The sequence below is a fragment of the Panthera onca genome, chromosome B1 (genome assembly GCF_046562875.1).
Source record: "Panthera onca isolate mPanOnc1 chromosome B1, mPanOnc1 haplotype 2, whole genome shotgun sequence".
Lineage (NCBI taxonomy): Eukaryota > Metazoa > Chordata > Mammalia > Carnivora > Felidae > Panthera > Panthera onca.
Window position 1 is genome coordinate 2,182,446 of NC_138342.1, and position 17,381 is coordinate 2,199,826.

General features: G+C 47.3%; 1 protein-coding gene across 2 annotated transcripts in view; it reads left to right on the plus strand.

The window, feature by feature from the left end:
- Positions 1-232: 232 nt before the first annotated feature.
- HTT (huntingtin) overlaps positions 233-17,381 on the plus strand; it is a 149,749-nt gene continuing 132,600 nt past the window's right edge. For both annotated transcript variants that reach the window (XM_060655518.3, XM_060655519.3), the window contains exons 1-2: positions 233-756; positions 14,730-14,813. In XM_060655518.3, coding sequence (XP_060511501.2) covers positions 527-756; positions 14,730-14,813 — 314 coding nt within the window. In that variant the 5' untranslated portion in view covers positions 233-526. The remainder of the gene's footprint in view (positions 757-14,729; positions 14,814-17,381) is intronic.

The following is a 17,381-nucleotide window of genomic DNA, read 5'->3' on the forward strand; positions in this document are numbered from 1 at the left end:
CGCCCCGCCCCGCCCCGCCGGCCCTCTGTCCCGCCCCCTGCCGCACCGCTCCCCGCCCCTCTCTCCACCACCGCCCCCGCCCCCGCGATCCGCCCCGCCCCGCCCCGCCCCGCCGGCCCTCTGTCCCGCCCCCTACGGCGCCGCTCCCGCCCCTTGCCCCGCCTCTCCCCTTCTGCCCCGCCCCCTCCGGAGGGCGGTGCGGTGATCTCAGCGGCGCCGTGATCTCAGCCGCGGCCCAGAGAGGTGACCCCCGCGGGACCGGGCCGGGCCGGCGCCTCGGCCGGCCATTGGCAGAGGTCGCCGCCATTGGCTGTCAATCCCGCTGGCCCGGCCTGGCCCCGCCCCGCCGGCGCGGCGTCCCGGGACGTACGGCCGCGGGGGCTGCCGGGACGGCTCCAAGATGGCCGGGAGCGTCGGTTCCGCTCCTGCCTGCGGCCTCGAGCCCCATTCATTGCCGCGCTGCTGAGCGGCGCCGCGAGTCGGCTCCAGGGCTCCGGGGGCTGTCCCCGCGGTGCGGGAGGCCGCCATGGCGACTCTGGAAAAGCTGATGAAGGCCTTCGAATCCCTCAAGTCTTTCCAGCAGCAGCAACAGCAGCAGCAGCAGCAGCAGCCGCAGCCGCCGCCGCCGCCGCCGCCTCAGCCTCCTCAGCCGCTGCCGCAGGCGCAGCCGCCGCTGCCTCAGCCTCAGCCGCCGCCCCCGCCGCCGCCCCCGCCGCCCCCCGGCCCGGCCGTGGCCGAGGAGCCGCTTCACCGACCGTGAGTATGGGCCCGCTGCCGCTCCGGCCCAGCGACGGCCGGGAGCGGCGGCGTCCCTGCAGACCCCCGGCCCCGCGGCCCCCGAGCTCCGGGCGCATCGTCGCCCTTCGTGCTGCGAGACCCCGTCCCGGGGCCCTGCCCGGGGCCCCTCGCGTGCGTCTGCGCCGCTCCGCAGGCAGGCACGGCCTCACGGGCCTCCGCCGAAGGCACCGACGCGGGCTCGGCCCCGGCCCTCTGCCTTTCCCGGCGTGCGAAGTTAGGGAAGGAACTTGCTGCTTTCTATTTGCAAGAGACGGGCTGTGCTGTGAGCAGGACTTGGGAGAGCCGAGGCCGCCACTTCCCTTCCCTTGCCTTCCCTCTCCTCCTCTCTGAGAGGGAGGAGCGCTGGGGCGCAGGACACCTCGCGACGGGCCAGGCATTGGAGCTGGGGTGATGGGGGGACAGCGATGACGTCATGCCTTTAGGGTGGCGGGGCGCGGGAGGGCGCGGGAGGGCGCGGGCGTGCGGGCCCGGCCCAGCGGGAGGTTCTTTTCCAGGGGGCTCTTGAAACAGCCTGTGTGACCCGAGGCTGTCACTCCCAGGGCACTTCCGTTACTTCGGGAATCGGTAGCAGCGGCAGGAGAGCCGCTGGCCTAAGCCCAAGTTCGTCTGCAGACGCTGGAGTTGGGTTTGCCAAGTAGGTGGTGAGCTGCTCAGAAGGTTATTCTGAAGAAGTGAGAAATCAGAAAATTGGCCCAAGCATTAGGAAGAGTTGACAGGCTTATCGCCTGCTTTCAGTTGGAACTAAAAGCAGCCCCTTGCCGAGGGAGAGGTTAACTGCGGGGGTTGAATGACGCGCGCTACCCCGGGGTCGTGGTCCAGCTTGCCTGCGGGCCCCGCGGGCGGCTCCTGTCGCCTTCACTGGTGACACCTGGTAGTGTCGGAAAGCTGGGGGTCTCTGTTGCTTGTGCCGGGACAATTTTTGAAACAGAGAGAGACCGTGCCTTCTGACAGCCCCCCCGGGCGCTTTCCCTTGAAGTCTTCCTGAGCTCAGTTCAGCAGGGGTTGGGAGCGCCCTGCTGCAGGTCAGGCCTTTCTCCCCCTCCAGGGCTTTTTATTTTCCATCTGGATGTGTACAAGGTGGCATTTGAGGAGGACAGTTTTTGAGAGGCGGTCTTTAAGAAACTCACTCTGTTGCGACTCATCCATTTTTAGTAAGGTTTTCTTATTTGTGAGGCTGCTGACGTGATCCTTGCCGTGTCCTGAGCGTTTAATTAGAAAGTGAGGATGATGCGGAGTAACGTTGGCTTATCCGTCAGGATACAACTTAGAAATAGAGGCGCCTGTTAGGCTCTTGATTTTGGCTCAGGTCATGATCTCCTGCGGGATGGAGCCCTGCATCGGGCTCTGCACCGACAGCACAGAGCCTGCTTGGGGTTCTCTCTCTGCCCCTCCCGTGCATGTTCTCTCTCTCTCTCTCTCTCTCTCAAAAATAAATAGACACTTGAAAAATTGAGAAGTTAATTTTTCTTCTAAGAGGTGAAGAAATATTGGATATTTAGACAAATATTGGATATTTCTCTATGTTTGGATATTTAGAGAAAAAAAATTAAAACAATTTGACTTATTTCTACAGCAGCTAATTTATAATCGTAATTCATTCCAGAATCACAATTCATCCCGGAGGTGGATGCCATGGAAGTTCACACACTGCCTGGCTCTTGTTAACAGGAAGCATAAAGCAGGGCTCGGGTGGGAAGGGAGACCTTAGTGCTGTCACTGTCTGTAGGCTTGTTCGAACACTTGGTCTGTCTAAAAATATGCCATCTGTTTCGCATGCTGCTCTGACAGAACCTGAATTTGCTTAACTTCAAAATACGGATATAAAGAGATTTCTTTGTAGAGCTGGCTTGACAAAAGTAGATGGTGTCTCATTACTTTATGTTAAGGTAACGTGTGATTGATTTGTTTTCAAAGCGTAATCTATTATTTTCACGTAAGTAGTACATTCATGTGATGCAAATTCTTAAGTTACTAAAAGGTAATGATTAAAATGTCTCTCTCCCACTCCTTTCTTTCTCCTGAGCACCTAACTCTGTGCCCAGAGGCAAGCTCTGTTCTACTTCCTCCTTGTGTATCCTTACAGATTCAATCCGTGCATATATGAAGATAGGTTTTAAATGAGTTAAAGCAAAAGCATTTCAGAACAGTAACTTTTAAAGGTCCTTAGCATGCTCTGAAATCAGCTACATTGGCCTAATTGTAGTTATTTTATTTTATTTTATTTTATTTTTTGTTTTTTTTTTTTTATTTCTTTTTGAGAAAGAGAGAGACAGAGCATGAGCAGGGGAGGGGCAGAGAGAGAAGGAGACACAGAGTCCGAAGCAGGCTCCAGGCTCTGAGCTGTCAGCACAGAGCCCGACGTGGGGCTTGAACTCACGGACTATGAGACCATGACCTGAGCCGAAGTCAGACGCTTAACCGACTGAGCCACCCAGGCGCCCCTAATTGTAGTTATTTTAAATAAAATGCACAAATATCATATTTTTTAGACATTTGCTGTTGAGAAAGCAGGTATTCATTAATTTTGAGTAGTCAACTCAAAATTGCATCTTGGCATTTCTGTTCAGGTGCTTCAGCTGAAAAACCCATTCCCCGGAATTGTCCAGAAACAATTTGGAAAGGCTCTGTCCTATTTTTATGGTTCTCCTCCTCTGTTGTGTGAAACCGTAGCGTCATAGCCGTGTGTGGGCTGCAGCCGAAGTAGCCGGGTGCCTGCTCTGTGCTCAGCACGTGGGATGCAGGGCCTCTGGGTGGGACCGGCTGCGGTCTCGGCAAGGCTGGCGTGCAGGGGCGCCAGAGGTTGGGACCGTCCTAACTGTAATTTTGAGGCAGTTGACAGTTGCCTTTGGTTCTTTCTTACTCTCCTTCGGATTTCCTGTCGTTTCCCCCTAGCTTTAATGATTCATTCGTCAATAAGTATTTACTCAACAACTGATGGGTGCCTCTTGTAACAGTTGCAGGGCTACAGCCGTCCACATCAACGGGTAAAGAGCTCTGCCCTCTGAAGCTTTCATCTCAGTGAGGGGCATAGACAGTAAACGGGATAGATAAGCAAAGTAGAAAGTATGTTAGTGAGAAACGAAGGAGGAACGGCGAGGCAGGGAAAGGAACTAGCAGACGTCAGGGTCGATAAGGTGTTGACATTCTAGCGAGGATTTCCAGGGAAGGTCCTTGAGATGGTGGCTCTTGAGCAAACACGTGAAAGAGAGTCGAAGGTCTGGCCGTGAGGGTGTGTGGGGGAGCGGCACTCCGGGCGGGAGAACAGGTCCCAAGGCCCCCCTGTGTGAGGAGCACCGAGGAGGGCTTCGTTTGGTTGGTTGAATTGGTGAGAGGGAGACTCTGAGCGGGCGAGGTCGGAGAGGTGGAGGGAGCGCCACACCGCGTCGCTAGGCCCTTCCTGGTGGGCGCATCCAGGGCCCTGGCGCTCCTTCTGCGTGAGGTGGGAAGTCATCGCGGGGTTTGGTTAGAGGGGCGGCCGGATCTTGGTTCCATTTTACGAGGAACACTGGCTGAGAACGGTGACGGGGAGCACGGGCAGAGGCGGGACACCGGTTAGGGAGCTGTTAGAGTGGTCAGGTGACAGAGGGTGGTGGACTCCGTCGGGATGTTGTCAGCGACTGAAGTTTGAAGGCGGGACCTGCAGGACTTGTTCCTCTCTGCTAAGCGGGAGGTGACGTAGCCGTAGTTGGCATTCTCAGCCAGGGCGCTTCCTGCTGCTGCAGGCGAGACCTTACTGTAAGACAGGAGTAAGTCTGTGTGAGGGGCCGAACACCAAGATGAGGGACCTGGCCTCTTGCCTTTCCTTTCCTTTCTTTCCTCTCTGCACCTAACATGGGGCTCAAACTCGTGACCGCAAGATCAAGAGGCGCCCGCCTTACGGACCGAGACAGCCGGGCGCCCCGCTTTCTTGTCCTTAGTTTGTAAGGCCTTGCCCTCGTGCTTTCCAGTTTTTCAAAGCTGACTTGTCTTTTTTAGTGTGGAATTGAAACCGTTCTTTGTGTGTTCTGCACACTAGACCCTTATCAGATATATGATTTTTTTTTTTTTTTTTATTTTTTTTTTCAACGTTTTTTTATTTATTTTTGGGACAGAGAGAGACAGAGCATGAACGGGGGAGGGGCAGAGAGAGAGGGAGACACAGAATCGGAAACAGGCTCCAGGCTCCGAGCCATCAGCCCAGAGCCTGATGCGGGGCTCGAACTCACGGACCGCGAGATCGTGACCTGGCTGAAGTCGGACGCTTAACCGACTGCGCCACCCAGGCGCCCCAGATATATGATTTTTGAAAACATTCCTCCTTTCTGTGGATTGTCTCTTCATTTTCTTGGTAGTGTCCTTTGAACTGAAAGCACAAAAGTTTTTCATTTTCATGAAGTCCGGTTTTCTATTTTGTCTTCAGTCGCTGTGCTTTAGGTGTCATATCTTTGAAACTGTTGCCTAATTCGGGGTCACAGAGATGTAGAACTCCCATGTTTTCTTCTAAGAATTGTAAGTTTTACTCTTACATTTAGGTCCGACCCATTTCGAGTTAATTTGTATACATGGTGTAAGGTGAGGGTCCACCTTCGTTCTTTCGCATGTGGATCTCCAGCGCTCCCAGCACCGTTTATTGAAAAGATTCTTCTTTCCCCATTGAGTTGTATTGGCACTCTTGTTAAAAACTAATAGCCCATAAATGTATGGATTTTTTTCTGGACCTTCAGCTTTATTCCATTGGTCCAAATGTCTATATCCTCTTCCAATTCTATACAGGCTTGATTACTGTATTTTTTATCGCAATTTCAAACCACGAAATTTGAGTCCTCCAACTTTGTTCTTTTTTAAGATAGTTTTGGCTACTCTGGACCCCATGCATTTCTGTATGAATTGTAAGATCAGATTGTCAGTTTCTACAGAGAGACCAGCTAGGATTCTGATGGGGATTGCATTGAATCTGTAGATCAATTTGGGGAGTATTGGCGCCTTAACAATATTGAGTCTTCCAATCTGTGACCATTGGCAAACTTATTCTGTAAACGGTCAGATAGTCGGCCATTTTTAGGCTTTGTGGGCACCATGTCTCTGTTGCAACTATTCAACTCTGCCTTTGTAAAATAAAAGCAGCCAGGGGTAACATGTAGATGAAGGAGTGTGGCTGTGTCCCAATAAAATTTTATTGATGACATTGAAATTTGAATTTCATATAATTTTCACATGTCATGAAATATTATTGTTTGATTTTTTTTTTTTTTTTTTTTTTTTAATCAACCATTTAAAAATGTGAAAACATTTCTTAGCTCAGAGACTGGCCCAAAACATGCAGGCTGTAGTTTGCTTACCCCTAGATTAAATAGGATGGGACCACTTTTGTGAACCATTTCTTTTCTGGTTCCTTTCTATTAACTAGTTTAAAAAATTATAAAAGTTACACATACACATCGTAAAACATCTTCAGACGGCTCAGAAGATGAAAAACAAAGCCCTCCTCCTAGTCTGTCCTTAGTCTCCTTCCCTAAAAATAACAATTATTAAATGTCTTTTGTCGTTTTCTCTGATTTTTTTAATGCATATTCAAGCATTTAAATGTGTCCCTGTTTTTGTTCTCATGATTGAGATCACCCTGTATTTTTCATAGACATTGTTCCATAGTAGTGCATAAAATTCTTACTGATTGCTGTATAATATTGTGGAATTTCTTGTTTATTTACTTGGAGGTGAAATTCACATAACATAATATTAACCATTTTATTTTATTTTTTAATGTTTATTTTTTTGAGGGGACGGGGAAGGGAGGCAGTGCGAATGTGTAAGTCGGGGAGGGGCAGAGAAAGAGGGAGAAAGAAACCCCCAGCAGGCTCCGTGCTGTCTGTGCACAGCCCCATGCAGGGCTTGAACTCACAAACCGTGAGATCATTCCCAGAGCTGAAACCAAGAGTTGGACACTTAACCGACTGAACCACCCAGGCACCCCAAAATTAACCATTTTAAAGTGTATAATTCAGTGACAGTTCGTACACTGACACGAATTTCTTTTTAAAAAAGGACTTTTGGAACTTCGAGGCAAAGGTTTCACATTGTCCTGGTTTCAAATGGCCCGCTGATGAATTCTGTCCACCTGAGAGAGTCCCGACCCCTGTTACCTGTAGCTCCCGAAAGGGAGCCAGCCGCTTGGTAAACTACCTTGGAATGGGCCCACCGTCAGGACATTTAGTCTTACTCAGACGAGAAGGAGAAATAAAACACAGTATAAGACCCTGTTTAATGTTGCGTTGAATTGAATCAGCTCGGGTGCTGGAATATGTGTTAGAGACGTGGTCTGCCATAGGTCCTTGCTGCTTGAAGTGCAGTGTCTTTAGGGCCAGCAGTTTGCATCACTTGGAGCTTATAAGGAGTGTGCAATCTTTTCTGCACCTGAAGTCTACTGAATCAGAGTCTGCATTAAAAATTTTTTTAAATGTTTTCTTTCTTCCTTTCTTTCTTTACTTCTTTACTTATTTATTTTAATGTTTTATTTATTCTCGAGAGACAGTCACAGCATGAGCGAGGGAGGGGCAGAGCGAGAGAGGGACACAGAATCCAAAGCAGACTCCAGGCTCTGAGCTGTTCACCACAGAGCCTGACGTGGGGCCTGAACTCACCAGCCGTGAGATCATGATCTGAGCCGAAGTCGGACACTCAACTGACTGAGCCACCCAGGTGCCCCTATTTATTGTTTATTAAAAAAACCTTTTTTTTTTTTTTTTTTTTTTTTTTAATGTTTATTTCTGAGAGAGAGAGACAGAGCACAGCAGGGGAGGGGCAGAGAGAGAGGGAGACACAGAATCCGAAGCAGGCTCCAGGCTCTGAGCTTGTCAGCACAGCCCCACGCAGGGCTCATTGGATGCTTAACCGACTGAGCCACCCAGGCGCCCCTAGAGTCTGCATTTTGACAAGTTCTGTGAGCAATCTGTTCATGTTAAATCTTAAAAAGCCCCACCGTAGATGGTCAGGCTCTGTTGCTAACAATGCCGCCAGCATTTGGGAGGGAAGATTTGGGCTGCTTTGTCCAGGTGTAGCTGAGGAGTATCACTTCTCTGCCCCAGGGCCATTGGGCATTTGTGTGGCTGCAGAGTGGGTTGCCACCTTGACACGTGAGCTTCAGGGGGCATGGAGAGCTCCCAGTTACTGGGAATGAGGACTAAAGTGGAGCTTGGACTAGGTGACTGGAAGGAGCCCTTTCAACCAAGGGCCAGTTTTGTGCCAGGCTCAGTCCTGGGCCCTGGGGTTATAGCAGTGAGCAAGACCAATGGTGATGAATACTATGGGGAGAAACAAATATACAAAGAATAAGGGGGAGCAGGGGTGTGCAGTTTTATTTAGGGTATAAAGTGCGCTGAGAAGGCGATGCTGGGGCACAATGGAGGGAGCAAGCATCTGGATATCTGGAAGAGAGATCCAGGTGGAGGGAACAGAAAAGTAGCTGCGCGTTCTGTATTTGAGGAGTAGTAAGGAGGCTGGTGGCTGAAGCAAAATGAAGGGCAGAAATAGGAGAGGAAGTTGGGGGCGGGGGAGAAGAGAGGTGGTGAGGGGCAGCCAGATGGGGCCTTGTGCACCGGAGTAAGGGCTTCGAAGCTCACTCTGGCCAGATGCACGCTTGTGTGGTAAAACAAGTGATCTGATTCATGTTTCTAAAAGGTCACTTCGACAGCACGCAGTGCTGGTCTCGGCCGCGTAATCATTGCTCGTGGGCGTAGAAAACGGTACGGCGACTCTGGAAAACGGTTTGGCAGTCTCTGGTAAAACCGAACATACAATTACTGTTTGACCCGGCAGTTGTTTTCCTGGGCATTTATCCCAGAGAAGTGAAAAATTGTGTTCCCACAAGAACTTGTACACAGCGTTTGTAGTAGCTTTACTCGTAATGGCAGAATCTGGAATCAGCGTGGGTGCCTTTCAGCAGGTGAGTGGTGAAACTACTCGGCCGTAAAGCGGAATAAACCCTGATACCTGTCACAGCTTATGTCACTCCTAAGGAAATCATGCCCGTGAGAACAGCCAATCCTAAAAGGCCACATACTCTGTAATGCTTTTTGTATAACATTTTTGAAAGGACACAGTTTTAGGCGTAGAGACTAGATGAGTGGTCACCAGGGTTAGGGAGCGTGTGGTGGGTGTGGCTCTAAGAGGGACCGTTGTGGTGAGGGAAGTGTTCTGTGTCTGGACTGTGGTGGATCCACAAACTTAACACCTCTGATGAAATTGTAGACAACAACACACACACACACAAGTGAATAAAAGGCTTTTGTCATTTAGCTTAACAGGTTGGTTTTTTGAAACGCACCTTTTTCAGTTAGTGATTGTTGCTGTATGCAGTTAGATCACCAGTAAGAAAGACTTTGTTGTCGATTGGGGAAATCGTAGTCCTTGGTTCCCCTAATCAAATAGCGCTTTTATTTTTAAATTATGTATGACACATAATTCTAAAATGACTTCTGGTGTCCCATTCCTTCTTTTTTTAAAAAAAAAATTTTTTTTTTAACGTTTATTCATCTTTGAGAGACAGAGAGAGACAGAGCATGAGTGGGGCAGGGAGAGAGGGAGACACAGAATCCGAAGCAGGCTCCAGGCTCCGAGCCGTCAGCACAGAGCCCGACGTGGGGCTTGAACCCACAAACTGCGAGATCATGACCTGAGCCGAAGTCGGACGCTTAACCGACTGAGCCACCCAGGTGCCCCTCCCATTTCTTCTTAAAATCTCTCTGAAAGGGCTCTAATGTTGTAGGAGCACTCATGTTAGAGTGAAGCGGCAGCCGCTGGGGAGTCGGGAGGCCTCAGTCCCACTTGCCAGCTGGGGTGTGTGGGCACTGCTCGGAAAGTGAGTACAAAGGGCAGGATGAGGGCAAGATGAGCAACGTTTTTCAGTTCTGTGTGTAGTCTGGGCCTTTCCCTCGCCAGCCCTCAACCTGGAATCACATTTTTCTTTTTTCTTTAATGTTTTTAATGTTTATTCATTTTTAACAGACACAGAGAGAGAGCGTGAGCAGGGGAGGGGCAGAGAGGAAGGGAGACACAGAATCCGAAGCAGGTTCCAGGCTCCGAGTGTGAGCACGGATCCTGACACGGGACTTGAGCCCTCGGATCACGAAATCAAGACCTGAGCTGAAGTCGGATGCTTAACCGACTGAGCCACCCAGGCGCCCCATGGAATCGTATTTTTCAAGCATAGTCTTAGAATAACATGATACTAAAAATAAGAATTTAGATGAGGGCTCAGATTCCCAGTTTTAGAATTCTTTGATAGTTGTTTTAACATGGTTGTGCTGTGCCGTAGCGTCCTTGCCTTTTCCGTGCGACTCCTTGCAAATGTGTTTATGTGCAGAACGCTTGGGTAAGTGGTAGGAAGGGCTGACCGAAGTTTGCTCGCATTATGGAAGGTGAAGTGAAGATGATTGCGTTTACCGAAGTTGGAAGAGCCAGGACTGCTTACCCTGTTCACCCAGTTCCTGCCCAGAGCAAGGCGGCTCCATTTCCACCTTAATTTCCATCCTTGCTTTTCCTGTAGAACAAGTCAGTCTGACGTGCCAGTTCATCAAGCGAGTTAAATTCCGTGGGGGGATGAAGCAGCTGTAATTTTCTTCAATTTCCAAATTAGCTTACTGGGCAAAATAAGGTAGGAAGTGGATGTTTCAAGCAGGAGCCACAGACCATACAAGAATTGAGTTTGAAGATGTATGCCCAAAACAACGGAGTTATTTGGAGTGGCCAGAGTTCCCTGAAGGTTGAGGAGCTTGGCTGAGGAAAGGTTGGAAAGGAGCCTGAGGCCGCGCTCTAACGGGCTGGTGAACCCCAGTTTGGAAGTTTTAAGCACCAAGTGCTTAGTGGCTCGTTCTGCTTCCTCATTGCATTGGTGGCCTGACAGCTTTCAGTGGGTCATATTGGAAGAATTGTTTTCTTCGTTTTCTCATATTTTTGGTTAATGTCTCTTTGCTGGGGTGTCTGAGGGTAAAGTCTGATCCTCACGCTTTAAAATGTGGGTATTCTTCAGTGTGATGAAAGAGGAGGTACTTTTTACAGGATTTTGGTTACACTTGCAGGTGTTTAGGGTTTGACTCGGATGTAGTGAAATTGTGTGGTTCTTTAATGATAATGTGTTAGTTTCACACATGTTTAGCCATGTTAGCAATAACAATGGATTTAAGAAAAATAGAGCAAAATTAAAATATTTGGTAGCGATCAGATGGTTTTTTTATGCTTCTCACACAAAATAAGTACTTCCTAATTATTGTTTAGCAACCATTGAAGACTTTGTCTACCTGCAGAATTTTGTGATTATTGAGTGTGGAAAAGTTTAAAATTTTATCATTGCTAGGAAGTGGTTGTGGATAAGGTAAGAAGAGAAACTTAAAATTGTGCTTTCTCGTTAAGCTGACCAAGATAGAAAGTATACTGTCCTCTTTTGCATAGTGAGAATCATTGGAGATCTCGTTAAAAGGCCTGTGATTGATTATCTTGATTATAGCCAGAGGGACTCCACCGGCTCCAGCTTCTGGTCCACACAGGGTTTGAGTTTGAGGATGTGGCTTTTTTTTTTTTTTTTTTTAATTTATTAAATTTTTTTTTTTAAGCTTTGCTGTTTCTGTTTCTTTTTCATCTTTTGGGTCTAGAAACTTGGGTTTAAAGTAATTATCATTTATCTTCTGAATCTAACTTCGGAATTATCAGTCTTCGGAATCTGTTAAGACTGACTCCAGAACTTTTGAGTCTGTTTTAACGTGTATTTTACTTAATCTTCCACAGAAAATGTTGGTTCATCCATTCCTTTATCAGCTTTTTTACAATATGGTCCTTGCTCTTAGTCTGTCGTCCCAGGGAGATAGTTGCAGGAGGGGTTGTGATCAAGGAGTGCGGTGGAGGTGCTGGCTGGCAGGGCCTGGGGACGGAGCCCGGGGCGAATAAGACAGGCTTGCCCCACAAGGAGCTCCACAAGAGCAGCTAGACTGAAATAGACCACAGAAAAATGCATTTTTATTTTGCTGGCTGAGATCCATATTCTGTCTTAGACATTTTGTTCATTTTATAGACGTTTGCTTAAGTTCTGGCAAGGTGGGGGGGGGGGGGGACAGCCGTGTAGGTCTCCATGAAATAAGGTGCAGGCCTTGACAACTGTGTTGTGTACTGCTCACTGGATTCTTTTGGCTTATCCCATATTTGAGGAGGGAGACAAAGTTCTTTTTAAGACTAATATTTGTATCTGTCACTTCTGAAAAGATAAATGTTGCGTGGACCTTGCCAGTTCTCCATCAGGCATGTGTTTAATTACTGGGAAGCTGTTGACTTTTTTTGTTATTGTTTTTTTTGACTCTTTTTTGGTACCTTGGTGTGTGAATTCAGTTCATTTAAGGCCTTGGACAGATTTTCACTCTGGAAATCAAAAGGTAATGGGTAGGTGAGTTTGTTTGCTTCCTAAATGCTCACTTAAAATAGTCAATATTCTTTAATTTTCTTGATGGTGGTCTTAAACTGGGTAAACTCTAAGCTGTTGTAATGGCGACTTTAACCTGGGGGTTAAGGAAGAGAACATCTTAATTCTCAATGCACTCTCTCTTTTCTTCTTTAACTCGAGGTGTGATTTACAAATAGCCGAACGTGCCCTGTTTAGTGTAGAGTTTTGTGCATAAAGCCCTGTAACTGCTCCCACGCTGGAGGTTTAGAACAGCTTCATCACTCTTCAAGCTTCCTCTTGCCCTTTGCTGCCAAGTCTTCTCCCAGCCCCTGTAAATTACTGGTCACTTTCTGTTCCTGTAGTTTTGTCTCTTCCTGAACATCCTATATATGGAATTCCCCACTTTGTGGTCTTGAACCTGGTGCATCGAGATTCACTCTCGTGTATGTTAGTGGTTTGCTCCTTTCTGCTGCCAAGCAGTAGTCCAGTGTCTGTGGCGGTTGTTCGTCCACCAGGTGAAGGATATTTGGGTTGTTTCCATCATAGTGCTTTGAAGTGGGTGGCTCCTGAGGGTGGGAGGTGAGAACCCTCTGTTCCTCGTGGCCACTTAGGGACCCAGGCTCCTTCCATGCTGTTTTTCTGCCATCTTGTCTTTCTCCGTGTAATCAAAAACTGGGTGTTAGGCATGTTTGTTCCAATTGGAGGGAAGTAGGGGCGCCTGGGTGGCTCAGTCGGTTAAGTGTCCGACTTCAGCTCAGGTCACGATCTCACGGTCCGTGAGTTCGAGCCCCGCGTCGGGCTCTGGGCTGATGGCTCGGAGCCTGGAGCCTGCTTCCGATTCTGTGTCTCCCTCTCGCTCTGACCCTCCCCCGTTCATGCTCTGTCTCTGTCTCAAAAATAAATAAACGTTAAAAAAAAAAAAAATTTAAATCCAATTGGAGGGAAGTAGAAGGGGACACCGCAGGGTCAGCCAGTGAGGCACATGCTCCACGTTATCACTCCCATTCCCATTTTGTCTGTGAGAACTAAGTGTGCCTGCCCGTCCCTTGCTGCAGGGAGGCTAGGCAGTGCAACTTCTCACTGGGGGTGTGTGTCCAAGGAGAAAGGATGGTGTTTGGGTGGATGCCGAGCCAGCAGTCTGCAATATTAAGTCGTCGGTAAACAACTCATTTAGGAGAGAGACCAGTAGGAAACACACGTTCACCAGTCCTGTAACGATGGACTCTGGTTGGCCAGTCATCGGGAAGCCCCCTCCTTGCTAGCCTTGAGCTAGGCTTCTCTCTCAGGCTCTGATTCTTTTCCTGTTTGGAACCCCTCTCTCTTCTTCCTTTTGGCTACTGGCTTCCTGCTTCCGAGGCTCTTCCTTGGCCCTGAAGTGCCTTTTGGAGGCTTTGCCTTCATTGGATTTGTACAATTTGTAATAGCCTGTCCCTTCAGGTGCACTTTTTGGAGTCTGAGGGCTGCATTGGGGATTAAATAGTCACAGGTGTTCGTAGGTTAGATTCGCCCCCCCCCCCCCACCCCCCCTTGGTAATATAATTTCCTCAAAAACTAGTAGTCTTCTGGTTTAGGTGTATTTTTAGTTAGTGCCATGTACTGGTAGCCACACTCAAATTCTTCTCTGAATGTAGCTCTTAAGCCTGGTTTAATTTTTGTCTTCCTCTTTGGATCATCTGTCTGTACCTTATGTTGCAGGTACATACCTTGAAGGCATCTGAAGCTGTAGGTTTGGGTGGAAGCAAGTGCCTTCACTTTGGTCTTGACCAGGCTGTTTGTCTCCTTGTGTTGGCTCCAGAAGTCTTCATGGGAAGCTTCAGGAAGGGCTTTGAGGCCAGAGGCTTATTTCTAGCTGTTTGGGGAGGTAGAAGCAGTTAGTCACTGTCTATACCTTACTTAAAATTTTTTTTTTTAATGTTTACTTATTTTTGAGAGACAGAGACAGAGCACGGGCGGGGAGGGAGCAGAGAGAGGGAGACACAGAATCTGAAACAGGTTCCAGGCTCTGAGCTGTTGGCACAGAGCCTGATGCGGGACTTGAGCTCACAGACTGTGAGATCGTGGCCTGAGCTGAAGTTGGATGCTTAACTGACTGAGCCCCCCAGGCGCCCCCCTGTACCTTATTTCATACCTAGTAGAGAGCATGAGGTCTGCAGGCAGTGAACAGTGTGATTTTGAGCAGTGGAGGCAGCTTGGTCTGAAGAGTAGGTTTGGTACTGCATTTCATTGAATTGCAGGCCCACCATCGGTGTGATTACCTTGGGTGAGTCACTGCACTGCACTTCCTCTCACATGGGGAAAATAGGTGCACCAGTAACAGCTCCTGACTTTTCTGTGCCACATAGTTTAGGAAGCCTTTGGTCGAACTTGTCCGTGCCTCCCCGTGCTGACTCCACCCTGCCCACCGGCATGGGCATATGGTTTATTCCTAGTAGTCCAGAAGTGCTTATGGATTGAATGAATGATGTGTAGAAATAAATGGAATGGATACTTTAACACATGTTCACTTCTTTTCCTTTTTTTTTTCTTTTAGAAAGAAAGAACTCTCAGCCACCAAGAAAGACCGTGTGAATCACTGTCTGACGATATGTGAGAACATAGTGGCACAGTCACTCAGGTAATTGCACTTTGAACTTTCTAGTAAAAATTAAAACTGTAGATTTTCATTCTTAACGGGCTAGAATACTTGTCTCTTCAGTTGTCTTAAAACATTTAAAGGCCTCTCTTCCCACATTTCTGGCTATATAGCAAGGCTATCCGGATGCTATAATGAGTAGTGTTTTCTGTTTGTAATCTTATGTACGACAGTTGTAACCATTATGATAATTGAGCACCACGTTTATATTTAATTAGCACTCTTGTAACTGTAATCATTTAAAAATTATCTTTTGTTTGGTATTTTTACATTATCGCAGCGACCGGAACAACAGGAGGCTGTCCAGTTACGTGTCTTCTGTTTGCTTGTCACTGGCGCCCTGTGGCTGCTGGTCCCAGTGGTGGCTGCCCGCTCATCTGTGCTTTGGGGTCGGCGGGGTTGCGGGCGGTTGACTATAAGTCGATTTCCCTTGCTCCATCTTTCTTCTGGGGCAGACCAGTGGCATCTGCTTTTGTGGCTGTGCCACGTCTCCTCATTCTCTTTGCTTTTGGCTGTCTGTCTTTCTAAATGCTGTTCCCAGTGGCTGTGGATAGTAAATATTTCAGGCCCATTTCTAATGGCTGAGCAGGAGACAGAGGTACCTGAGATTTCTGAATTCTCTTACCTGACTGGATGGGTGTGAAATACTTCTAGCTTTTCTTTCCCATGGAGCAAATAGTTGTTATCCTCCTCCTTGGAAGCCGGGCAGAGCTGTCTATAATCTGTTAGAAAAATACTCTTGATTTTAGTACTGACAGAAGCTTAGTGATTCACTTATTTGTAACGGCACTTGGATTTGTGTTTTATGTTTTCAAAGTGATTTCACATACAATATTTCATTTTAGCTGAACTCATCCCATTGTTTGGGAAATGTGGATGATTTCTCTTTCTAATTTGTAGCGATGTGGGAAGCAGATGAAATAACAAATGAGAGTATGTGCTGAAAATAAAAATTCTAAGTTTGCATGCTATCGTAGAAAACAACGCTATGATACACGTAGGGAAATAAACGTTTGAATTCCATGTATACTCCTTATAAGCCAGGTGATTTTGGATAAATTTTACTTCTTTGAGTCTCTGTTGCTGCATTTGTGAACTGGAGGTCCTGAGTTTTAGGGTTCTTGTGGGATCGGGTGACACTGTGTATGTGTGTTCGTTAGCTGCATGGGCACGAGAGTGCTGTACGGTTGTGATGGGTTTTGTCCAAAGCTGTGAAGTGTCAGTGCTTTCATGTGACACGACTTCAGACCCTTGACAGACATTTGCGCCCTGCTGCTGTAGCGCAGTCTTGCTCACCTGGCCTGCGGCGTCCGGGCCTCAAGGAACGTTTCACTGTGGAAGCTTGTGGATCCAGAAGACAAGCTCTCCTCCAGTGTGAGAGCTTCTTTTATATTTATTGTTTCTTTTGATCATTCTCGGTGGAATTGATGGAATGTTGGCTTAGATTTGCATGTTAGTAAAGCGCGTTGGGATATCTTAGGAGTGATTTGTGGTTCAATTTGCCATCTTAAATCAAAATAATAGCTGCTGATGGTTTTCACATTAGTGCATTTCTTCTGTTTTTATGGAGTAATGCTGATAGTAATACTCCTTGTTCTACAGAAGAACATGTTGATAGGATAATTATGGATCCAGAGAGGTCATCTTTGGTTTCATCAGATCAAAGAACACATTTGTTTTAAGATACTTTCCATACTTTGTGGAGAGTGTAGAACCTAAGTAGGTATCCTACGTGTAGAAAATGCATACTGAATGTTTAATGAAATCTTGATAGCTGGTATTTCCTGTGATCTCTCCTTGAGTATAACTAAATTTTGGTATATTTCTGAGCTTCTGTGATATACTTGTCTCCGGTGTGGTTATTTTAGTGGTAGCTTCTGGAGTTTTTAATGGGGGAAGTCATCTAAAACTTCATGGATATGTAACTGTTAGTCTACTTCAGCTCTCAATTTGGTGGTCTAACCTACTGGTTCCTAAATACGTGTGAGCATCAAGGTCTTCCAGGAAATTTGTCAAAAATACAGTAGTGAAGATCCTTCACTGCCCTCTTTTCCAAACACACTTATATTTTCTGTTTGGATGTAGTCTAGTGATTTGTTTTTAACAAGTATCCTCTCGGAAATACCTAGGAACCCTTATCTAAGCACGTGTACTTTGACAAAGTGTCTGGGTAAAAATACGTATACAGAAATCCATCGGTTTCCCGTGTATTAGCATAACTCAGAAAATGTCACGGTTCGAGATCCAACTCACAGTAGCACCAACATATAAAACTTCAAGGAATTGAGAAGAAACATGCAGAAAATATGTAAAGACTGCTGTTGACATTCTTGAAAGGTATAGGTGACTACTTCTTTTCCTAAATGGAAGATTTTTTATCGTAAAGCTGAATTTTCTCTAAGGTAATCTCTAAATTTACGATAGTCTTGACTAGAGTTCTAGTAAGGGTATTTTTTTTAACTTGTTCACCTGTAAGAATAAATACACGAATGTTGTAAAGAAAAGCTGAAAACATCAGCAGTATGGTGAGAGATGGTGTACACAATATTG